At 25.3% G+C, this 25,489-nt stretch overlaps 2 protein-coding genes across 3 annotated transcripts; both read right to left on the reverse strand.

The window, feature by feature from the left end:
• Positions 1 to 1,093: 1,093 nt before the first annotated feature.
• On the reverse strand, positions 1,094 to 13,452 carry LOC145844292 (uncharacterized). Its single transcript, XM_082951683.1, has 15 exons — positions 13,313 to 13,452; positions 12,673 to 12,776; positions 12,232 to 12,343; positions 11,881 to 12,012; positions 11,311 to 11,497; positions 10,897 to 11,050; positions 10,423 to 10,635; positions 8,809 to 8,881; positions 4,773 to 4,870; positions 4,350 to 4,443; positions 4,140 to 4,271; positions 3,577 to 3,763; positions 3,162 to 3,315; positions 2,680 to 2,886; positions 1,094 to 1,158 (listed from the first exon to the last, which is right to left on the reverse strand). The coding sequence occupies exons 1-15, from the start codon at positions 13,450 to 13,452 to the stop codon at positions 1,094 to 1,096; spliced, it is 2,052 nt and encodes a 683-aa protein (XP_082807809.1).
• Positions 13,453 to 19,837: 6,385 nt separating this feature from the next.
• On the reverse strand, positions 19,838 to 24,997 carry LOC145844728 (peptidyl-prolyl cis-trans isomerase 6-like). Of its 2 annotated transcripts, none has more exons than XM_082952149.1 (5): positions 24,804 to 24,997; positions 23,399 to 23,630; positions 22,699 to 22,878; positions 22,060 to 22,217; positions 19,838 to 21,141 (listed from the first exon to the last, which is right to left on the reverse strand). In XM_082952149.1, exons 1-5 carry the CDS (start codon positions 24,981 to 24,983, stop codon positions 21,076 to 21,078), a joined length of 816 nt encoding a protein of 271 aa, XP_082808275.1. In that variant the 5' UTR covers positions 24,984 to 24,997; the 3' UTR covers positions 19,838 to 21,075. The 2 variants fall into 2 exon arrangements, with proteins under 2 accessions (XP_082808275.1, XP_082808276.1); XM_082952150.1 differs by having other exon boundaries at positions 19,858 to 21,141; positions 22,762 to 22,878.
• Between the last annotated feature and the right edge of the window lie 492 nt (positions 24,998 to 25,489).

The raw sequence follows: 25,489 nt of genomic DNA on the forward strand, positions 1-25,489 counted from the left end.
TGAAAGATTATTGCATTTAATTTTTTTTTTTAATAAGTGTAGTTTTTTACTTAAATACCTTTTATTACATTACTTTTTTATAACGAGTCTTCGAATTGTATTGATTATTTGATTACCATAATAACTGCGTTTCACTAAACGGTAAATTTATTGTAAAATATCTATTAACAAATAGTATTTATAATACAAAAAACAACAAATTTTCGTATTGTTTACTTATTTTCAACGTTTAACACGTATCTCCTGAACGAAATAAAGTACATAGCAAAAATTTTAAACATTCGCACAAAAAACACATTATTAAGTTTCAAATAGATTGGATAAATTTAGTTAGCTTATTTTAAAATCACCTTATGTTTAAGTCAACTTATTTTTTGCTTTGTTTGTTCTTGTTTTTGGTTTTATTTTATTGCTGTTTGTTTTTGTTGAATAGTGGTTTTTGTTCTTTTAAAATACATGTTTTGATTGTAGAGACAGGGTTGCTGCCTTTCTTTTTTTTGATTTATTGATAAGTGCTTTAAATTTTTTCGATTTCGTACTTTTCTAAGCAACATAAATGTCATGTTTTGTTGTTTTTCGGTTTTTTTTTAGTTCTGCAGAGTTTTTCCAATAAAAACTATAGTCATTATTTGCGTTTTTTAAATCCATATATAGTTCGATAATTCTGTATTGTGTCTTTTTAATTTGTTAATAAAGCTTTCCTCATGGTTGCTATATCTGTTTTTAAATGATGTACTAGTTGAGCCCACGTAAGATTTTGTTATATTGTCTGTTTTTATAGTTGCTCGGTAGATTATATTTTTTGATAGGCAGTTATTGTTTAAAGAGTATTTTTCTCTCCTGCAGTTGCAGATTTTTTCTTGTTGTTTGAAGTTTAGGTAGTTTAATATTTTGTTATTGTGTTTAAGAATTTTTCTTATGAAATTTTCCATACAGCTATAAGAAATTTTGAGTGTGTTCCTGTTAAAAGTTTTGAGGTATTGGTGGTTTGTGTCGAAGTTTTTATTTATTAAGTTTAAGAATTATTTGCCTATTTTAGTTGCTATATTTAAGGAAAAAGGTAGGTTGAAATAAATAATTTTTCTTTTTTTTGCTATTCTGTTGTTTCATTTGCTTTTTGGTATGTTAGATTGAATTTGTATTTGGAGGATTTTGGTGCTGATTGATAATTATGTTTTATACGGCTAAACGAATCTGCGTTATAACAGATAGATATTTTTAAGAGATTTCACCTTGATCAGTTTTTAACATTTTTTATATCAAACATTCTAAACTATATCTAGTTGCGATATTAAACGATTAGGTTAAACATTTTGTTATAAAAATATTGTCAAAGCTAACCAACTAACAATATCCTAGTTTAAATTTGTTCACTTTTTACTTTTTTAATGACCAAAAGGGTATGTGAAACTTAGTTAAAAGTAAAGATACTAGAAGTTGCATATTATAATGTGAAAACAGATATAAACACATTTAACGTTTTTTGACTCCAAACTAAGTATTTTAAGCTGAGAGTCGTTTTATACATCAACAAAATTTGTGTAAAATTTTTATGTATTACGACCGTTTTAGTATTGACAATAAACTATAGTTTATTACTGTTACCAATTTTTTGTTTGGTAACATTAATGAGAAAATAAAGTTTTAAACTAAATAACTTAAAAATAAACAACATAAAGAGGTATATTATCTTAATGAAAATAATGTTTTCTGCATTATAAAACTCAACTTATAACTTCATACAAACAAACAAAATGAAATGTTTTTTAAACGTTTAAGTTATTTTTTTAATGCAAAAAAATGTTTTCCTTATAAAAAAAACACGCATGTGTAAAGTTTTTTTTTTTGTATGTTTTTACCTAAAATAATTTGCAGTTCTACAACAAATTGTTAAACTATCTGATGTAACTACTTTATTTCGAACTTTAAAATTTATAAAGTACCTTTAAGAATGATCATGCTTACAAATATTAATAGTTGAAGGGAGTTTTTATGCTATTTATGTTATGGCTTTAAAAGGGTTGCCAAATGTTTTAGGCAAATTTTCTCCAGGTTTTCAAAACTGCCTCCGGGTTTTTTTAAATACAAATTTTTGTTACTATTTTTAGTTTAAAATAAAGTTTAAGGTTAAAAACTGTGTTTAATAGTATAAAAACATTGAAAAGATACTGTAAAGCTACTTCAAATGGGTCTTTTAATAACAAAAATTTCGATGATGTTAAAAAGGTTATATTTAAGTTGTAGATATTTCGTGTCAAATCAAAATTTTTACTTACCATGTAAAAGTTGCTAAATATTCTAGGTTTTCAGGTTTCCAGGTTTTTTTGAAACCCTGCCTGAAGCAAAATACTATTTTTATACTATTTTATTTAAAAACACTTTTATGTATTTACGAAACACACATGTAAATATTACAGTTTTATTTTTGACCAACAAAAACAAATCATTCATTAGCTAGGTATTCATTTAGGTAAATCCAAAATTTTTCAACATCTTATATAATACCTTCAAATTAACAAAACAAAAAATTGAAGTAAAAAAAGTCTAACGTTGGTAGCTGCTTTTATAAGTAATTAAACCATCAAACAATACTTGTTAAGTAGTAGTTTAACTTATAAACTAACAAAAATCTTGCAATTAAACGCTCAGTAAATTAAACTAAAGTATAATCACATTTACGATGAGGCCTCTTGTTAATTTCGCGCCAAAATTTTTCCCGCTCTTTCTGCATGAAACTAGGAGATGATGGGTCTCCTTTACCCTCGAATCCCCAAGTGTGCAGGTCGGCTTTGTACCATGAATCGAGGACACAGGAGCTTGGAATTCCCGATTTCTCGCGCAGGATTCCAGTTATCCAAATATCATCCATTCGAATTATCTTCTCTCCTATTTTTTTTTATTTAGTTTCACTTGTGTATTATGCGCTCAAATTAGTTTGATAAAGTAAAAGATACTTGAAATTTCTTGAATAATTTTAACTTAAAGTAAATATTGTTTACTGAACGATAAAAAAAGCGCTCAAAAAGTTTGGTTTAAGGACTTAATGTACAAAGGAACCTTTCGGTTATCGAGTCGTACACCACTACTTTTAAACTTTCTAAACATAACATTATAAACAATACTTATTTGTAACAAACATTAACAACCAACTTATTGCTTACCCTTAGCAGCTTGCTTCCATATTTTTTTGATGGTGTCAACTTTCGTTGTATAGAAACCTCCATTACAACCATCTGGCCACGTTGTGCTAGGCCATTCTCTGTAAGGAACGTAATATTTGTCTGCTGGATTTCTTACAACTCGGCCAGTAAATGTCTACAAAAATAAAAACTGTTTGTTCGGATAACTAAAGACAATATAAAGAAATAAGCAAATCTCTTAATAATTTATGAACTTAATAATAGAACAAATATGTTTAAAATTTTAAATACACTTCCATACCTCATAGTATAAGATGTTATGTTTGTAATTGGTAAAACACCATGATAAGAAATAAAGTCTTAAATGCTTTTTTATTTAAGCCGTTTTATACAATCATAAGCAGAAAATGTACCTCTCTTATAAAAAAATACTTACTTTCGCGTATATACAAATGAATGGGAAGTAGGGAAGTTGAGAGGTGGTGTTTATTGCTTTCATTATGTTGTCATCAAGAGCTGCCACGTCAATTAAAAAATCGTCATCACCGGAGGAGTACAAGTATGAAGAGGGAAGATTTTCAGAAGCCCACTGCATCCCTGCTAACGTCTTGCGAGCTATGTTTCTGTTGATAAAATTTATGTTAAAATAATAACGACTTATTCTTTTTTTTTTAACAATTGTTTTTTAATAATAACTTAAATGTTAACTAAATTAATGTTTAAACATTTATTAGTTTATAAAACCTTCTGAATTGTAATAAAAGATGATAAAATTATAATAAAAAATGTACTTAATTAAAAGTAACATGCATTGTAATACGCTTTTTTCATTTAATCTGTGTTTCTTATATACCAATTAAGACTTATTAGTTATAAATTTGTATTATGTCTTAATAAGCATAAACCAAAAACAAAAAGTTTTACCAATGTAAAACCTAAAATAGCATTTCACGAAGAGATCTACAACTTTAACTTTCTTCAAAATAGAACAAAACAAACATATAATTGTCAGGACCGTTGTACATCAAAATATCTCCGTGTATTTTCGCTTCTTCTTCAATCAGTTTATTGTCATATGAAGAGTTTGAGCCAATTACAAACACGTTAAGAAGCTTGCCATTTTCAGTGTACCTTAACAATTACCCATAAAAGTCAGTCTAATTGTTTTATAAACAAACATAAACATATACACATCGGTTTTCAGTTTACCTTATCCCGGCCCAATCTCTTCTGAGGAAATTCCTGATTTCACGGTTCGATGATTTCGACTTGATGAAGGTAACCATCGTGTAATTGTTTTGCCCTGAAAAGATAAACTTAATTAACTTAATTTGTTTTATATAAGGACACTATTTTAAACTAAAATATTAGACAGTAAAACTTTTGTGGAAAGCAAAATAAGATTTTGTACTAAACTATGCATTTAAAATTGAAAATTTAAATATTTGAAAAAATACTGTTTTATCTTTTTTTTAATTATCCATATTAGGAAAAAATATTGTTTTAAAATAATTAACTTACAATTTAAAACTTTATATAAAATTTCAAACTAGGTAAACTATATTAGAAAGTTATTTTAGCTGAAAACCAAAGATTATTTTTCAAATCTTTATTTTGTTATTAAGCTTTTACCACGGTTTTCAATGCACTGTCTTTCACAGGGTTGATCAGAAGTTATGTTTGGAACAATCGAGTAAGTAGCATTTGTCACATTTCCAACATTGTAGTTGCTGTAAAAATATAAATCTATCACAACTTCATTTTTACATTAGTTGTTTTGATAATTTGCTACCATCTTTGTGAAATTTTGGTTTTGTTTTAACATGTTTTAAAGTGATGTTAGGCTTGAGAAAACATGTTTAAGAATATTACCACAATATAGACTAAATTTTAAAAAAAAGTTATTTAAATACTGAGAAGAACTACAAGTATTTTTTTTATAATACTTTATAAGCTTTAGCGCCAAGGTCCACACTAATAATAAAAAAAACTTAAAAACAATTTGACGTTTTCAATTGCTTTTTTAAGTAAACTTTGTTTAACTTGAAAAGTAAATAATTGATAAAGATCTGTATCAAACACTAATATAGAGAGTGTTTTATTGTTATTGTGCTAGTTATAACTTTTATTTTAAAAGTTTACTAACATCATTAACATGCATTAAACATATTAACCCATTTTGTTTTTATAACTTTCTTTCACACAATTTTTTTTGATCCCACAAAAACTTAAATTTTTCTAAAAGTTGTTTAATAAAATTACAATAAATTCTTACCGTTTTTCTAAATATTCTTGATGTCGAATATTGGATCTTTTAATTTCTGTACAGCATAAAACTATACAAAAAAGGCCAAAAATTAGCAGTCCAACATTATTTCCACTGAGAATTTTTCTTAAACCTTTTTGCTTAACCATTATAAAATAAACACTGCGCTTTTAAAAGTTCAGCTAATTAATATAATATTCAAATACAAATTAATTATATTAAATTATATTTAAGCTGTTATTATTTAAGATTCTAAGTAATAACATGTAATAATTAACACTTAATCTAAAGCTGATATTATTTAAAATTTTAAGTAAAAACATGTAATAACTAACACTTAATCTATGAGTGCTTATTAAAAATTAAATTTCAAATCAAAACTTATGATGTTATTAAAAAATTTGCAAATAAAACATTGTACAATTAAATAGTTTTGTTTGAAACTACTTTTTTTTTTGCTTGGAAAGTCATATGCTAACTAAATATAAATACAATAAATATTCATTTAACTACTTTAAAAAAATAGAGACATAATTCTAGAAATAGTTCTAGTAAGTTGTTTTTGTTTAATACTTTGATTACATATAAAACACATTTAACATAACAAAAAAGTTGTTTTAATTGAACTACTAACTAAGCATGACTAATATAAACTGTTAACAGATGGTACAAATTAACTCAAATTCATCAGTTTTTTAAAAAATTAGACTTACATAATGATATTAAGACAAACAATTTGACTTCTCATGTGTTTTGTAAAAAAAAGTGTTTTTTTTTCACAACTATAAAATTATTTAACTAATTAAAAAGTTAAACTTTAAAACATTTAAACAGAACAAGTGTGGTTAAATAATATATGAATTGTCTTTTTTTCTTCTTTCATACAACTATCTTGTATAAAGCATATACAAAAGGCAAAACCATGTCAACACTATTAACAAAATATTCAATTAATAAAACATATTTGTGAAAATTATTTAATATCTCATAAAAATAGTTTCAAAGAAAAATTTGACACTTCCTACAGTTAAGCCGAAAGTTTTTAATGTCGGTTTTGGTCTTTAACCATTACAAAAAAAAATCTTAAGCACAACACTACAAAAAAAATTTATAAAACACAACTTTAGAATGGTCAAATAAGTGATTCTAGTAATTTTTAAACAAACATTCAGCATACTGTCATTTTTACTTTATGTTTAAAAAAATAATAAAAAGACTTTCAACTTAACCTAAACCATGATAACCTCTAATGTTGTGTAATTAATTAATTTTACTAAAACAATTAACAATACTTTTATTCACTTAAATAAAGCAGACTATCGTTTAAGCTGCTTAAGTTTTTTGAGCAGAAAGTTAATGCTTAGCTTTAGCTGATTACTTATTAAACCCGTTTAAGTCAAGGTTGCCAAATAGGTTGTTTTGAAAATATTGTCCAGGTTTTAAATTTTTTTTCGAGGTTTTTAAAATTAAACGTTTTAGGATCTGTTTTCGGTTTAAAATTGAGTTTAAGGTTTAAAACTGTGTTAAATAGTATAACGACATTGAATAGATACTGTAAAGCTACTTTAAATATGTTTTTGATAAAAAAATATGAAATTGATGATGACTAAAGATTTTCATTTATACGATATATAAATTTTTTGTGTCAAATCGAAATTTTACTGCCTAACATTTTAATATTTGTATAAAATTCAAGGTTTTTATCAGTTTTTTTAATGATTTTTGTTCAAACTTTTAGTTTTTTTTTCAAAATTTTTTTAAGTTCCAGGGTTTTCCATTTTTTTAGCCTAAACTGTCAAATTCCAGGTTTGTCTTGGATTCTAGTTTTTTTCTGAACCCTGTTAAATTTAGTGGCCACACTGCATGATACTAAAAACTAAAACATAGTTTATAAACACAGTTAACACTCTGTAAAGCAGAAAAATATTTTTGTTAAACCAAATAGTAGAATAAGTCATCTTTTTTTAACAAAAACTAATTACTTTACAGTTAAACAGTAACCTATAGGTATAACTAAAAAAATTAAAAAAAAAATAATTTGAAAAGTAAAAAATATACTTTTTAGAAAATGAAAACATTTGGAAGTCATAAAAAATAGCTTAAAAATTTAAAAAATCCTGAAAATGTTCAAACAAGCCCAAGAGTGTAGTAACACTGATTAATTTATTTAAATTTATGTAACTTTTTTATGTGCTATTCAAGTTAATGTTTATGACATTCAAAAATATACAAAAGTAGTGTTTAATATATATTTTCTAAAAAAAATATATTAAACTAAACACGAAATAAGAACATAAAATTTTGAGCAATTCATAGTTTTAAAATGTTAGTATGTTATAAATATGACCAAAAAAAAAAGATTTAAACTAATTTTTGTAAAAGATAATACATAATAACTTAAATTTTTTTGGAATTTTAGAATTATAGTTTTCAACCATAATTATCACTGAAATATTTTAATTTTTTTTTAGTAGAGTGGAATTAACATGTTTTTATTAATTAAAACAAAAAAAAAACTGATAGATAAAGCATTAAAATGTTGTTTGAAATATGTTAATGACAACAGGAAAATACTTTAAGGTTACCACTTTATAAAGCAAAAAAGTTAACATGAGTAATTAAGAACTAGAAAGAGTTACAACAAGAAAGTTAAAGAATATCTTAAATTATATATAAATTACAAAATCTAATTAATACTTATTAAAAATAACTTATTTTAAGCTTACATACCTATAAATCCTAAAATATGAATAAACAACTTAATAAAACACAATAAGAAAAAGAGAATTTAAAGTATAAAAATATCTATAAGTTTTAAAAAGATATCCAAACTAGCCGAATTTTACATAAAAAAACATGCCTTAGTCTGCCTGAATATTTGTAAAAGTTAAAATAAGCAAAAGCTGTTCTGAGAATTTATAAAACTATAAACAAGCATGAGTTATATAGAGCGACCTAAATCATAAACAAATGTAATATTATTGTTGCTTTTTAAATTTTAAACTTATTAGAATTAAAAATCAATGATTTTATATGGTTAAAATAATTTGTTATATTCAAATATTGAAGTTACTGACAATATAGCATTTTGAAATAAAGCAAAAAAAGAATAAACTAGAATGTCTGATTAAGTTAAACAAAAATTGATTACTAACATTTTTCATGTGTTTATTAAAGCCTTCGAGATTTACTCACTTAAATTATTTTTTTAAACTTTACCAGAATATGGAATATTTTCATCATGTAAAGCATGGTTTCTAAAACTTGTTTTAAGAGGCACCCATTAAAATAATTATGGCCTCTCCATTTCTCAAAAATTTTAGTACATTAAAAACACGTAACACTTTTTTTTTTCGCTCTTCGTCATCAACCCCACCAAAGTATCTAGTTTCAAATTATGACCTCATAGCCCTACTTTTGCCCCTTTGCTGCTCATGGCCGCCAAAATTTTTGTCATGGCCAACTTTGGGAAACCCTGATGTAAAACAAAAACACTAAAAAAGTACCAAGATGGTGAATAATAAAATAATTACCAGTTGCTGAATTTAGTTTTAGTGAAAAACAATAAATAAAATAAAACTTTCTACATGACATGAAAATATCATGCACAAATAATCAGTTCCGTGCTCTGCAAAAATAAGTTTTGTGTTCACCGGAGCACACTAAAAAAGACCACTGCTATAGAGTATAAATTTTCTTTAATATCAAATTAAGTGACTTACAAATATCAATTTTTATTCAATCTTATTAGACTAATGTTCATCAACTTTACATATAGTACACCAAATTTACACAACCATAAATAAAATTTGTATTTTCTTTAAAATAACTTTATATAGTTCGAACGACTTATTGAAGACTTGAAGATATTTAGTATACTTTATTATTGGTTTGATTTAAATATTTTTCTCGTAGTTATGTTTGCAGTCATAGTTGTAAGAAAAAGAGTATTGTGAAAATTTAATTTTCATTGTAAACAATGTTTTCTTAAGTTTAGATCGTCCAGTATCAAGTTATTACGATTTATAATGGCTCTGTTTTCAAGAACATTTTATATAGAAATATTAAAAGTATATCGTTTTGGAAAACATAACTACTAAAAAATTTTAGTTAGATTTTTTTATACTAGCTAGCTATTATATTCAACCCGATAAACCTTTAAAATATTTCATAAGTCTAATTATAGGTATAAAAAACAGTTGATACGAAGATAGATTTTTGTTGATTTCTAAAGGAAAGAAGTAAAACGAAATGTATGTTATTGTTATGTTAAGTAAAACACATTTTGAAGTTGAGTCTAAATGATGATACTGGGCCCATCATTTCAATTTACATACTTCTAAAAAAGTATTGTGGTGTATGTATGCTTAAGAAAAAAATTGATTTTTTTTATCCAGAAACTTTATTTTTTTTCAACAAATCTAACAATTAAGGAATGTATGAGTAATGTTAAAAGCGTCTTTGAAATTATTTTTAGTTATCTTTAATTCATAGTTGTGTAGTTAATTTGTAAAAGTTTCTGATATTAATTATTTAGACCTTTCTAATTTCTACTGTATTCTTTAAGATGAATATGATTACAAATTGATAGACAAAAACATTAACTTAGTTTTATTGTTAAGCAAAATAATCGTTATTTGGTCCATCTTTTTGGTTTGTTCAACGTACACTTACATTTCTTTACAAAACAGAATTGTATTTGTAACAGATATTTTTTAAGATTATTTATACACACCAAGATGTTCTTAAGTTTAGCAATAAATAAAATATGATAATTAATTGGGTGATACAGATTTAAAATTTTAAGTACGAACACAAACAACATAGTGTGAATTTTTTTTTTGTTTTTTTATTTATTAGTATAACTTTATTTTACAATTTTCGCAAACATGTCATCAAGCAGTGCTTGTCAACTAAAAAAATAAAATCAAACCAAGAGCTAAACTCAAGTAATTAACTCACAAAAAAAAAAACTTGTTACTAAGGGCTCAGTAAATTAAACTAAATTATAATCACATTTGCAGTGAGGCCTCTTGTTAATTTCGCGCCAAAATTTTTCCCGCTCTTTCTGCATGAAGCTAGGTGATGATGGGTCTCCTTTACCCTCGTATCCCCAAGTGTGCAGGTCGGCTTTGTACCAAGAATCGAGAACACAGGAGCTTGGAATTCCCGATTTCTCTCGCAAGATTCCAGTTATCCAAATATCATCCATTCGAATTATCTTCTCTCCTATTTTTTTTTATTTTGTTTCACTGGTGTATTGTGTGCTCAAATTAGGTTGCTTAAAAAAAGGTATTTGAAATTTCTTAATTATTTTTAACTTAAAGTAAAGAATGTTTATTGAACAATAAAAAAGCGCTCAAAAAGTCTGGTCTAAAGACCTAATGTACAAAAGAACCTTTCGGTTATCGAGTCGTACACCACTACTTATAAACTTTCTAAACTAACATTATAAACATTACTTATTTGTAACAAACATTAACAACCAACCCTTAGCTGCTTGCTTCCATATTTCCTTGATGGTGTCAACTTTCGTTGTATAGAAACCTCCATTACAACCCTCTGGCCACGTTGTGCTAGGCCATTCTCTGAATGGAACGTAATATTTGTCTGCTGGATTTCTTACGACTCGGCCAGTAAATGTCTACAAAAAGAAATAAATGTTTGTTCGGAAAACTGAAGACAAAATTAAGAAATTACCAAATTTCTCAATAATTTATGAATTTAATAGTAGAACAAATCCGTTTAAAACTTTTAATACATTTCTATACATTATAGTTTAAAATGCTCGTTTGTAATTGGTAAACACTATGAAAAGAAATAAAGTCTTGAATGCTTTTTTATTTAAGCCGTTTTATACAATCATAAGCAGAAAATGTACCTCTCTTATAAAAAAATACTTACTTTCGCGTATATACAAATGAATGGGAAGTAGGGAAGTTGAGAGGTGGTGTTTATTGCTTTCATTATGTTGTCATCAAGAGCTGCCACGTCAATTAAAAAATCGTCATCACCGGAGGAGTACAAGTATGAAGAGGGAAGGTTTTCAGAAGCCCACTGCATCCCTGCTAACGTCTTTCGAGCTATGTTTCTGTTGACAAAAATTATGTTAAAATAATAACTAACGGCTTATTATTTTTTTATTATCTGTTTTTAATATAATAATTTAAACGTTAACTAAATTGGTATTTAGAAATTTGTTAGTTTAGAAAACCTTTTGAATTTTAATAAAAAATGTTAGAGTGCTAATAAAATATGTACTTAATTAAAAGTAACATGCATTGTAATACGCTTTTTTCATTTAATCTGTGTTTCTTATATACCAATTAAGACTTATTAGTTATAAATTTGTATTATGTCTTAATAAGCATAAACCAAAAACAAAAAGTTTTACCAGTGTAAAACCTAAAATAGCATATTTCAAAGAGATCTACAAGTTTAACTTTCTTCAAAATAGAATTAAACAAAACAAACATATAATTGTCAGGACCGTTGTACATCAAAATATCTCCGTGCATTTTCGCTTCTTCTTCAATCAATTTATTGTCATAAGAAGAGTTTGAGCCAATTACAAACACGTTAAAAAGCCTGCCATTTTCAGTGTACCTTAAACATTTCACACAAATGTCAGTTTAATTAAGTTATATTAAATAAATATATGTATACAGCTGGTTTGCAGTGTAACTTTATAAATTAGTATGATTTTTTTTAGTTAAATAAAAATAAACACGTTTATAATTATAAAAAGCTAGTTTTCAGTGTCCCTTAAAAATTTTACACAACTGTTAAGTTCTTTAATAAGCGTCCATAAACATATATGTATACAGCTGGTTTTCAGTGTACCTTATCCCGGCCCAATCTCTTCTGAGGAAATTCCTGATTTCACGGTTCGATGATTTCGACTTGATGAAGGTAACCATCGTGTAATTGTTTTGCCCTGAAAAGATAAACTTAATTAACTTAATTTGTTTTATATTGATGAAATTATTTTAAACTAATAATATTAGACAGTAGTATTTTGTGGAAAACAAAATAAGATTTTGTATCAAACTATGCGATTAAAATTGAAAATTTAAAGTGTTGATACAATACTGTTTAATTTTTATTTTTTTAATAATATATATTAGGAAAAATATTGTTATTAAAAAAAGATTTACTTACAATTTAAAACTCTATATAAAATTTCAAACTAGGTAAACTATACTAGAAAGTTATTTTAACTGAAAACCAAAGATTGTTTTTTAATTTTTTATTTTGTTATTAAACTTTTACCACGGTTTTCAATGCACTGTCTTTCACAGGGTTGATCAGAAGTTATGTTCGGAACAATCGAGTAAGTAGCATTTGTCACATTTCCAACATTGTAGTTGCTGTAAAAATATCACAATTTAATTTCTACATTAGTTGTTTTGCTAATTTGCAACCATCTTTGTGAAATTTTGGTTTTGTTTAAACATGTTTTAAAGTGATGTTAGGCTTGAGAAAACATATTTAAAAATATTACCACAATACAAACCAAGTTTAAAAAAATAATTTATTTAAAAACTGATAAAAAGTAGAAGTAGTTTTAATACTTTATAAACTTTAGCGTCAAGCTCCAGGGCCACACTAATATTAAAAAAAAACTTTAAAAGAATTAAATATTTTGAATTGTTTTTTTAACTAAGTTTTGATTAACTTAAAAACTAAATAATTCATAAAGAGCTGTATTGAAATCTAATGTTAAGAGTATTGTTATTGTCCTGGTTAAAACTTTTATCTTAAATTTTTACTAACATTATTAACGTGCTTTAAACATATTAACCATTTTATTTTTATAACTTTCTTTCACAGAGTTATTTTTATGATCCCATAAAAACTTAATTTTTTCTATTAGTTATTTATTAAAACTATAATAAATACTTACCGTTTTTCTAGATATTCTTGATGTCGAATATTGGACCTTCTAATTTCTGTACAGCATAAAACTATACAAAAAGCCCCAAAAATTAGCAGTCCAACATTATTTGCACTGAGAATTTTTCTTAAACCCTTTTGCTTAACCATTATAAAACAAATACTGCGCTTTTAAAAGCTCAATTAATAAATATTATATTCAAATACAAGTTAATTTTATTAAGTCATATTAAAGCTGTAGTTATTTAAGATTTTAATTAATAACATGTAATAACAAACACTTAATCTAAGTGTGCTTAATAAAAATTAAATATAATTATAAGTTTAATTATAAGTTTAATATAATTGTTTAATATAATTATAATTATAATATAGTTATAAGCATATAACACTTAAGATGTTATTAAAATGTTTTAAAATAAAACATTGTACATTTAAATAGTTTTGTTTGAAACCACAATTTTTTTTACTTGGAAAGTCATATGCTAACTAAATATAAATACAATAAATATTCATTTAACTACTTTTCAATTAACTACTTTAAAAAAATACAGACATAGTTCTAGAAATAGTTCTAGTAAGTTGTTTATATAAAACATATTTAACATAACAAAAAATTTGTTTTAATTGAACTACTAACTAAGCATGACTAATATAAACTGTTAAAAGATGGTACAAATTAACTTAATTTAATCAGTTTTTACAAATTAAACTTAAAGAATGATATTAAGACAAACAATTTGACTTCTCATGTGTTTTGTAAAAAAAAGTGTTTTTTTCACAGCTGTAAAATTATTTAACTAATTAAAAAGTTAAACTTTAAAATTATTTAAACAGAAAAAATGAGATTGAGATAATAAATGAATTGTCTTTTTTGTTCTTTCACACAACTATCTTGTATAAAGTATATACAAAAGGCAAAACCATGTCAACACTATTAACAAAATATTCAATTATTTGTGAAAATTACTTAATATCTCATAAAAATAGTTTCAAAGAAAAATTTGACACTTCCAACAATTAAGCCGAAAGTTTTAAATGTCGGTTTTGGTCTTAAACCAAAACAAAAAATCCTAAGCACAACACTACAAAAAATTTTATAAAACACAACTTTAGAATGGTCAAATAAGTGATTCTAGTAATTTTTAAACAAACATTCAGCATACTGTCATTTTTACTTTATGTTTAAAAAAATAATAAAAAGACTTTCAACTTAACCTAAACCATGATAACCTCTAATGTTGTGTAATTAATTAATTTTACTAAAACAATTAACAATACTTTTATTCACTTAAATAAAGCAGACTATTGTTTAAGCTGCTTAAGTTTTTAAGCAGAGTGTTAATACTTAGCTTTAGCTGATTACTTATTAAATCCGTTTAAGTCAGGGTTGCCAAACGTTTTGGAAATGTTGTCCCCAGGCTTAAAACTTTTTTTTCCAGGTTTTTAAAATTAATTGTTTTTAGGTCTGTTTTCGGTTTAAAATTAAGTTTAAGGTTTAAAACTGTGCTTAACAGTATAACGACATTGGAAAGATACTGTAAAGCTACTTTAAATATGTTTTTAATAAAATAAATTAAATGATGACAAAAGATTTTTGTTTATACGATAAGTTTTTTGTGTCAAATCACAGTTTTACTGCTTAACATTTAAAATTTGTTTAAAATTGAAGGTTTTTATCAGGTTTTTTTTATAATTTTTGTTCAACTTTTAGGTTTTTTTTTTTTCAAATCCCAGAGTTTTCCAGTATTTTTTAGCCTAAACTGTCAAATTCCAGGTTTTTTAGGATTCTAGGTATTTTTGCAACCCTGTTAAATTCACTGGCCACCCTGAATGATACTAAAAACTAAAACTGTTTATAAACACAGTTACCACTCTGTAAAACAAAGACATACTTTTGTTAAACCAAATAGTAATATAAATTATCAATCTATTTGTTATTAAAAACTAAAACTGATTACCCTACAGTTAAACAAGTAACCTTTAAGTATAACTAAAAAAAATTGAAAAAACAAAAAAAAAATGTGTAAGGTAAAAAATATAGTTTTTAGAAAATGTAAATATTTGGAAGTCATAAGAATAGCTTAAAACTTAAAAACAAACCAACCCAGCCTTTGGTTTCCAGAATTTCAAAAAATACTGAAAATGTTCAAACTAGCCCAAGAGTGTAGTCACACTGATTAATTTATTTAAGTTTATGTAACTTTTTTATGTGTTTTTTAACTTAACATTAAAGAATTCAAAAATATACAAAAACAGTGTTTAATATGTATTTTCAAAATAGAAATAGATTAAACTAAACACGAAATAAGAACATAAGTTTTTGAGAAATTTAAAGTTTAAAAATTTTAGTATGTTATATATAAGATTTAAAAAAATTACTAAGTTTAGTTTTTGTAAATGATAATACATAGTAACTTAATTTATCTGTAATGTTTTCAACCATAATTACCATTTTACTGAAATATTTTTGAAGTACCATTTTAGAAATATTTTTTTTAGTAGAGTTGAAGTAACATGTTTTTCTTAATTAAAGTAAAAGAAAAACTTTTTGATAAAGCATTAAAATGTTTTTTGAAGTATATTAATGAAAACTAAAAAATACTTTAGGATTACCACTTTAAAAAGCAAAAAAGTTAACATGAGTGATTAAAAACTATAAAGAGTTACAACATGATAGTTAAAGATACCCTTAAATTGTGTATAGATTACAAAATCTAATTAATATGTGCTAAAAAAAACATTTTTAGCTTAAATACCTAAAAATCTTAAAGTTATGAACAAACAACTTAATAGAACACAATTAGGAAAAGAGAACTAAAAATAAAAAAACAGCCATAAATTTTAAAAAGTCATCCAAACAAGCCGAATTTTACATAAAAAAACATGCATTAATCAGCCTGAATTTTTGTAAACGTTAAAATAAGCATAAGCAGTTCTGAGAATATTTTAAACTTTAAACAAGCCTGAGTTATGTAAAGAAACCTAAATCATAAACAATTATTATTATTGTAGCTTTTTAAAGTTTAAACTTATTAGAACTAAAAATCAGTGATTTTATATGGTTAAAATAGTTCGTTATATTCAAATATAAGTTGAAATTACAGATAATATAGCATTTTGAAATGAAGCAAAAAAAAAAATAGAAGATCTGATTAAGTTCAACAAAAATTACTTACTAATATTTTTCATATGTTTTTTAAAGCCTTCGAGATTAACTCACTTAAATTATTTTTTAAACTTTACTAGAGTATGAAATATTTTCATTATGTTAAGCAGGGTTTCCAAAACTTGTTTTTAGAGGCTTTCTTTAAATAAAAGAAATAGAATAAAAAATATATGGCCCTCACAACGACATTTCTCAAAAAATGTACATTAAAAACTTCTAAAACTTTTTTTTTGCTCTCTGTCATCAACTACAGAATATCTAGTTTCAAATTATGACCTCATGGCTCCTCTGTGGCCCCTTTACTGCTCATGGCCGCCAAAATTTCTACCACGACCCACTTTGGAAAACCCTGATTTAAAATAAAAGCACTAAAAAGTACCAAGATGGTGAATAAAAAATAATTACCAGTTGCTGAATTTAGTTTTAGTGAAAAACAATAAATAAAATAAAACTTTCTACTTGACCTGAAAATGTCATGCACAAATAATACTTTCCGTGCTCTGCAAAATAAATTTTGTGTACACTAGTGTGCACCGGAGCACACTAAAAAAGACCACTGCCAAAGAGTAAAAACTTTCTATAATATTAAATTAAGTGACTTACAAATATCAATTTTTATTCAATTTTGTTGGACTAATGTTTATCAACTTTACATATACTACACCAAATTTACATAATCATAAATAAAGTTTGTAATTTTTTAATAACTATATATAGTTGGAACGATTTATTGAAGACTTGAAGATATTTAGTTTACTTTATTATTGGTTTAATTTAAATATTTTTTTCGTAGTTATGTTTGTAGTCATAGTTGTAAGAAGAAGAGTACTGTGAAAATTTAATTTTCATTGTAAACAATATTTTCTTACGTCCAGTATCAAGTTATTACGAGCTTGATTTACAACGGCTCTATTTTTAATAATAGTTTTAATAAAAATTGTAAATTAAAAAGATATCGTTTGGGAATACATAACTACTAAAAAATTTAGGTTAGATTTTTTAATACTAGCTAGCTATTATATTCAACCCGCTTTGTTTTATACTATAATGCGATAAACCTTTAAAGTATTTTATAAGTTTAATTAAAGGTATGGAAAAAACAGTTGATACGGAGATAGATCACTGTTGATTTCTAAAGGAAAGAAGTAAAACGGAAAATATATTATATTTATGTAAAGTAAAACACATTTTGAAGTTGAGTCTAATTAATTAACCACATCTAATTAATCACATCATTTCAATTTACTTACTTATAAAAAAGTATTGTGGTGTATGTATGCTTAAAAAAAAAATTGAATTTTTTTTTTCCAGAAACTTTACTTTTTTTCAAAAAATCTCAACATTTAAGGCATGTATGAGTAATATTATGCGAGTCTTTGAAAAAATATTTTTAAGTTATTTTTAATTCATAGTTGTGTAGTTAGTTTGTAAAATTATCTAATATCAATTATTTAGACCTTTCTAGTTTCTAATGTATCCTTAAAAATGAATATGATTACAAATTGTTAGACAATAACATAAGTTTAGTTTTATTGTTAAGCAAAATAATCGTTATTTGGTCATTCCATCTGTTTAGTTTAATCAACGTACACTTACATTTCTTTACAAAATAGAATTGTATTTGTAACAGACATTTTTAAAGATTAGTTATACACACCAAGATATTCTTAAGTTTAGCAAATATTTACATGATAATTAATTGTGTGATACAGATTTAAAATTTTAAGTACGAACACAAACAACATAGTGTGAATTTTTTTTTTGTTTTTTTATTTATTAGTATAACTTTATTTTACAATTTTCGCAAACATGTCATCAAGCAGTGCTTGTCAACTAAAAAAATAAAATTAAACTAAGAGCTAAACTCAATTAATTAACTCACAAAAAAAAAAACATGTTACTAAGGGCTCAGTAAATTAAACTAAAGTATAGTCGCATTTGCAGTGAGGCCTCTTGTTAATTTCGCGCCAAAATTTTTCCCGCTCTTTCTGCATGAAACTAGGTGATGACGGGTCCCCTTTACCCTCGTATCCCCAAGTGTGCAGGTCGGCTTTGTACCAAGAATCGAGAACACAGGAGCTTGGAATTCCCGATTTCTCTCGCAGGATTCCAGTTATCCAAATATCGTCCATTCGAATTATCTTCTCTCCTGTTTAACGCACTTTTTGTTAACTTTTACAAACCAATTGTTTACTGTTCATCGACTTAAAGCATTATTCAACCCATTTTTTTACAAAAGTGATTATTAAATATTTGCTTTTAAGAACCACTTACTTTATAACCACGTACAAGTCTCGTGACTTGCCATGAGTTAAATTATTAAAAGACATTATTAATAATTAGTAGTGTTAAATAATAAGACTTAAACATGGTAAAAAACTAAGATGTACATTATAAAACTTCAACAAAAATAGTTTATATTTCGATCAGAAAAATCTTTTGAGACTTAGAAATATGATTTTAGTACTCAGATATGAAAAGGAAGGTTAAAATAAACAAAACAATTACAAAATGTTTTGTTTATTTTTAGTTTTACATCAATTTGCATTTAACGTTTACTGTTGCGTCACTGAGAAGATCAAATGCAGCATTTTTACAGAAATTATTTGAAATAATAATTAATAGTGCACAAATTTTATAAAATATATGTTCAAATAAATTAAACGGTAGTTTTAAATTTAATATTAATTTTCACATCTTTCAAATGCAAACAAAACTCTGCATTTTATTGGTATTTTGTTTGCTTAACCGAAAAATTAACGCTTTAAGTAAACTTACTGGTTTCACAATTTTTTTCATAAGCTTGTCAGATATATTTTTATAAATATATATTTTCGGATAAAAACTAAGTTTAAGTAGTTTTAGTTTCTCTAATTAAGTTGAAGTTCCTTTCGAAAATCAAAATCGATTTTATTTATTGAAAAGTTTCAATTGAAAAAAATGTTTGCAATATTGACCAATAACTATGTTAAGTGTAAAAAGAATCAAACAAATGTTTAATTGTTTTCGTCTGCTTATCAAAACTAAAGTCCTAGTAGTATAGCAACATATTTTTACCTTCATTTTAATAACCGTTAAATTTTTGAACCGTTTTATTGCACAGACAATAATAAAAGAGATGAAGTACTTTTAATTAGTTTCCATTGGTTTCTTTTAAGTAGCTAGGCTTTAATTTTAATTTAGAGTTTTTATTCTTTTTTACTTTTTTATTTTAAACTTGATCGAATTTAAACCAAAAATTTAACAGTCAAAAACTTAACTGATGTTAAGTTACAAACAACAATTATAAATGTAAGCAAAATAACTTTAAACTTTCAACTAAGAAGTGCTGTTATGAAGTTTATTTAGAATTTTTTACTTTTTTTAGCGAACGATATAAAACAAACAATATAAAAGTTTACTTAGTAATTTTGATAATTTTGAAAAATAAAAAGAATTTGTGTAAGAACTTAGTTTTAAATGCACAAATTAAAAAAAAGTAAAGTGAATACATAGAACTAACTAATTATTTTTTAGATAGTTGACTAATAAATCTTAAAAATAATTTGTTTGGTTATAACGTTCTTTTATCAATATATAGTTTTATATGTATCTATTTAATTACGTGGTTATCAGTAACATTAAAAAATCTGTACAAACTTAGATTTTCAAAATGAGTTTAGTGTATTAAAAGTATTTATAAAAAATCGACTTATCTACAATCGAAATTATATAAAATAATAAAGCTATATGAATTTAAGTAAGTTAAAGTGCCAAATAAACAATAAAACCAAGTAAAAAGAGTCAAACTTGTGATTAAACTAGAAAAAAAGATTATAAAGAAAATTAATAACTTGAATGAGTTTAAGAACTTTACACAAAAAAAGTTTAAAAATTTGCTAAGTTATAGAATAAAAGCTATTTTTGTATTTAGAAAACTATGAACTAAATAGATACGAAAGAACGATATAAAGTTAACACAAACAAACAATACACCATATTTAATAAACTTATTTTTTTAAACTAAATTTTTGTAAAAAAGTAACTTAAAGTATAAGTATTTTGATAAATTAATAAAACTTAAATTAGCAAACTTGAATCAACAAATTTGATATTTTCTGCACACACAAGCTTTACGTTTTTTGAATAAAAGTTGCCAAATAATTACATCATAGTAGTAAATGTATGCTAATCAGTATCTTATATTCAAACGATACAAACGAACCTTGATGGTTTTATGCAGGTTAGAGTAATAAAGTTTGTTTTTAGGTAAAAGTATATACAGTATTTTAAGAATAAATAATAAGATAAAATTTGAGTTTAGTTGTAAATTAAGCGACATAGTAAATATAAAACAAATACATAACTAAGATAAAGATTTACATAAGATATCATAAGTAAGGATAAGTGTAGTATATAATTAAAAACTAAATATTACAAATAAATAAGCAACTTTTTACCACACTTATTACCTTAAACAATCTAGTATATTTTAAATTCAATGTAAAATAAATGTTTAACCTGCTGTGTGCACAGAAAAATCAGAAATGCAATTTTTAAGAAATACTAAAGCGATTACAATTTAATTATATAAAAATCATCTGTCTAGGTAAAACACTGTTGACTTAGAGTTCGGTCTTCTTAAGAAAGTCCTTCTTGTACATTTCTGTCCAAGTGTTGCTGATAAACACCTGCAAATAATGACTTCATGTGAGTAAATTTAGTATTGTATTGTTATGAGATACGAAAAAAGTATATGCGTAAGTCGACTTCAATTAAAAATGTATAACAAAACAAGTTTTTGTCTTTTTTTTTTATTGTAGATATTTTAAGTCTTATAAAAAACTACCTTTATATAGATTAATTATGTTAAAACAAAATTTACGCTAATTTTTCAACTATCACAGCAGATTTTACGAAAAACTTGTATATAATTTAAAACGAAATTATAGTTTTTTAGGTTTGATAAATAATCTTTACCTCACAGTGAAATCTTAAATCTGACGCTAAGGTCAAAATAACAATTTTTTTTAATGAAAATAACAAAATAATTCCTTGTAAGAATTATTACAAGTTTTTAAAATCAGCTGTCTTAGCAGCTTTAAAATTTAACAAGATTGTAAATCAGCTCGAAAAAAAAAGGTAGTTTAAGAAATTGTACCTAAAATGTACACAAAGTTTGCATGCAAAAAACCTGTCTGAAAAAATTGACTTTAAATTTTTTATGTTTTAATTATTTTTAATCTTTGAATAATTTCTACTTGTCTATGATATGTCTTTTTTTTACTTTTTGCAAGCTACGTCTTTTTTTTACATAACAACTTTTTTTAACTTCAATACAAAACTCAGCTGTCTGTAGGGTTGATCAAGTTTTAACTTTCAATTTTTTCATATTTATGAATAGCATTTACCCGCCGTAAAGTATTTTTAATTCCTTTATTGTTTTTATTAAACAGTTATTTCATTTAGTTTTTTAGGTTTAAGAAAACATGTGTTCAAATATTATTCAAGATTCTGTAAGGCCTGTCTAATTTATTTTTCAAACTTTTAGATACTAACCTGTCTGCAAGACCTGTCTAATTTATTTTTAAGAACTTTCAGATACTAACCTGTCTGTAAGGCCTGTCGAAAGCGTTGGTCTTGATGTCGTTGATCTGTTTGGCGATCTTGTGGCCCTCGAGCACTTGTCCGAAGACCACGTGCTTGTTATCCAGCCAGGATGTCCTGATCACCGGTACGAAGAACTGGCTAGCGTTCGTGTTTGGACCTGAATAAGTTTCGTAGAAAAAATTTTGAAAATTGTGGTTAAATAAGTATTTAAAATTATAAAATAACGGAATTTATATTTATAGCTCAAAACCTTTTGTCTTTGTCAAATTAAAGTAAGTAAGTTTCAAGTTCTATTATTGAACATAAACCTTGAATTGACTGCCATAAAAAGATTGGTAAAATATTTTTTTAGTTTAAAGAATATTTAAATCAGATCGCTTGATCAAGTTGTTAAGATTATTTATTTAATTAGTTCTGAGTTAGCCATGAAAAGACAAAATAAGAAATATTTGATAAAGAAAAAAGTATATATATAAATACCACAGATGTTTTTGTGTTAAAACTTTATTTCGACTAACGGCGTTTATAAACAAAAACATCTGTGGTATATATTCCAATAAGCTTAGCTTATCAGGATCTCCAGGATTTCACGCCTTTTAACATTACATCTTATATATATAAATATATAATAGTTTTACCTGAGTTAGCCATGGACAAACAGAATGGGAAATGCTTGATTATTGTTTTTTTAATCAACTTACCTGAGTTAGCCATGGACAGGCAGAATGGGAAATGTTTGATGCTGAAATTCTCGTCTCTGAAGAACCTCCCGTAGATGCTCCATCCTCCGCTGCCGTCGTTGTTCAAATAATCTCCTCCTGTGACGTCATAATGTAAATAATTTGACGTCATAATGTTAATACTGTTACGTCATGATGTTACTATTGTTTAATTATAATTGATATTCTCTATAAAGTTGTTATATGCCCAACATTTTTATTTTTATAAACATTTAGAACTTTTATTGTTGCATCATGTACAATTACCTCAGAAAGTAGACGCAGAATGTTACGAAAACTTATGTTGTTTTCTGGTCAATTTTTTATCTTAAAAATCAAAACCGTTAATAATTCGTTGAATCGTTTATATAAATAAAATAAAATCAATTTTGAAAGTTAAACCCTTTAAAAAGTTGAACCCAACTTTGTGGATCTTGATCAAACAAAAAAGCTAAAACCCTTAACATTTTTATGGAAATTTTTCATATTATTAAAGTAAAAAAATACCTTAAAAGCAAAGCCCTCTATGATAATGGATATCTTTTATACAAAAAATAAAAACCTTGAAAATCAGTTGCCTCAACAATGATCCTTTTATTTACAATATAAAATAAAAAACCTTGGAATGCGAAACCCTTGACAATTCTGTGGATCTTGGATCCCCTGTAACCCTCCCCGTCGGGTCTGTTGGGGTTAGCGAGGGTGATGAAGTTGCGGACGGTTTTGGGGCACGTCCTCCCGAACAACCCGAATGTTATGTTGCCAACCACTTCCTGGCCGAATGTTATCTCCATGGTAACCTTGGAAGTTATGGTCCTGTCAGCTCTTTCTATTGGTATCTCTCTGCCGTTCTGTTTTGGAGAGTAATGATTTTATTAAAGCTTTAATGAAAGAAAAAAGATAAATGGTTGCTGTATCGATCTTAATTACAATAGTTATGACTTGTGTACTTTCACTGTAATTATTGCTTTTATGTACTTTTAGGGGTATAGCATAAGATTAGTTATAACTTGAATTATGAAAATTTTTTTTTGTTTCCTAGAACTATATTATCAAGTTAAAACTTCAATACTTTTTCTTATAGTTATATGGTGTAGCCTAGTGATTATGATAGCGAAAACATCTCAATTATGCTGAAGATAATTACAGTGTAATGAACATTGATACTCACAATAGATTATTTACGTATAAGTGGTTGTTCTTGTATTTAAATAACCATTAAAAAAAGTTTAATAAAAGTTGATTTGACAGTCTTTAAAAACGTCTGTTTTAAGTCTTTTTAAGACAGAAAGATATTTTTAATATTTTTTTTAAACTAAACTATATAAATAATTTTTTTAAGAAATACTTTTAGTCAATCAATATTATGTAATTTACAATTAAAACAAAAAAACAAAAGACCATTATACTTTTTTAATTATTTACATTTAAAATTTTTTTTACCATTTACTGTAAAATATAAAATACTCATACGTAAACTTTTTAGTCATTTTTGAAAAGTATAAGTTATGTAGTTTTAAACCACTTATATTACTTGTTTATGGTTTACAAGTTTAGAACGTTAAACTATTTTTTAGTTTTTGAATATTCTAGATTTAGTTGTATAATAATTTCAAAACATTAATTTTAGCCAAGTGAATGTAAATTAAATAAATCAACAATGTTTTATTGTATGTTTAAAAAAAAATATTAAAATAATTGTATTCAAAGAACTATAAAAATAAGTTAGATATGCTTTAAAAGCTAACAGTTTTTATCTAGCATTATTTAAATAAACCATGAAGAAAACGAACGACTGTTAGAAAGTACTAAAAATTTTTCCTTATTGTAGTTTGTAAACAATGAACCAACGACAACATTCATTTTTAATTTTTTTTTTATGCTAACTGTCGATGGCACAAAACATCTCAACTTTGTTGATGATGGCTGAATAAAAAAACTAGCTTATTGTAAATAAAAGCTTCTACATAATGACGCGCAATATATTTTAATCTTTATATTAAATTCAATATACATCAACTCACGATAGTGATGGTATCGGGTAAATCTTCTTTCTCTTGTGCTTCTTCTCCGTCATCATTGATCTCCTGTTCATCTTCATCTTTATCCGGGACCTCCTCGACCTTCGCATCATCGTCGTTACAGCTTACTAGCGCCACCAAACCACCGATGAGAAACAGTAGAAGAATGTTACGAATTCGCATATTTGATTAATTATATTTCTGTAAGGATAAATATGTGTAATTTAAATTATATATAAAAGTATTTAAAATTTAAGTATAGTTTTTTGAACTTAACTTTTCTCAGTTTTCAAACCTTTAATGTAAACTTAATCCTAATACAATTAACTTTTAATTTAAAATAACACAAAAAAAATTTTTCAATTATCAAAACCAGATTCTTTTAACTTTGTTCGTACCAAATAATCACATTCCAAAATAAATTTTCAGCTATTGAAAATTTCTTATTTTAGTTTTATCTGAGAAAAACACTCGTTTTGTTAATCTTTTTTTTTTATCTGTTAAATGAACAAATTTACAAAAAGAAACTAATTGATATATGATAATCGAACTTGTATATAAGTATTGCATAAGTTGTTAATTAATTTCTTTACAATTTAAACGCAGTATGTTTATGCAATCACTAACAAAGAAAAATCGAAACTTTATTTATTTAAACTAATTTAAAATATGCATTTAATTGCAAATTT

This window comes from Thalia democratica, chromosome 9, assembly GCF_965202585.1.
Source record: "Thalia democratica chromosome 9, ktThaDemo2.hap1.1, whole genome shotgun sequence".
NCBI lineage: Eukaryota > Metazoa > Chordata > Thaliacea > Salpida > Salpidae > Thalia > Thalia democratica.

What these genes read in the sequence shown, in the direction of transcription:
- LOC145844292 (XM_082951683.1), bottom strand. Translation starts at nt 13,452, where the DNA reads ATGGTTAAGCAAAAGGGTTTAAGAAAAATTCTCAGTGCAAATAATGTT. An exon ending in ACAGTGCATTGAAAACCGTG is followed by an intron (nt 4,444 to 4,772) that starts GTAAAAGCTTAA and finishes TTATCTTTTCAG; the next exon opens with GGCAAAACAATTACACGATG. An exon ending in AACGGTCCTGACAATTATAT is followed by an intron (nt 3,764 to 4,139) that starts GTTTGTTTTGTT and finishes TTTTATCAACAG; the next exon opens with AAACATAGCTCGCAAGACGT.
- LOC145844728 (XM_082952149.1), bottom strand. Translation starts at nt 24,983, where the DNA reads ATGCGAATTCGTAACATTCTTCTACTGTTTCTCATCGGTGGTTTGGTG. An exon ending in TACCCGATACCATCACTATC is followed by an intron (nt 23,631 to 24,803) that starts GTGAGTTGATGT and finishes TCTCCAAAACAG; the next exon opens with AACGGCAGAGAGATACCAAT. An exon ending in TCGACAGGCCTTACAGACAG is followed by an intron (nt 21,142 to 22,059) that starts GTTAGTATCTGA and finishes CATTATTTGCAG; the next exon opens with GTGTTTATCAGCAACACTTG.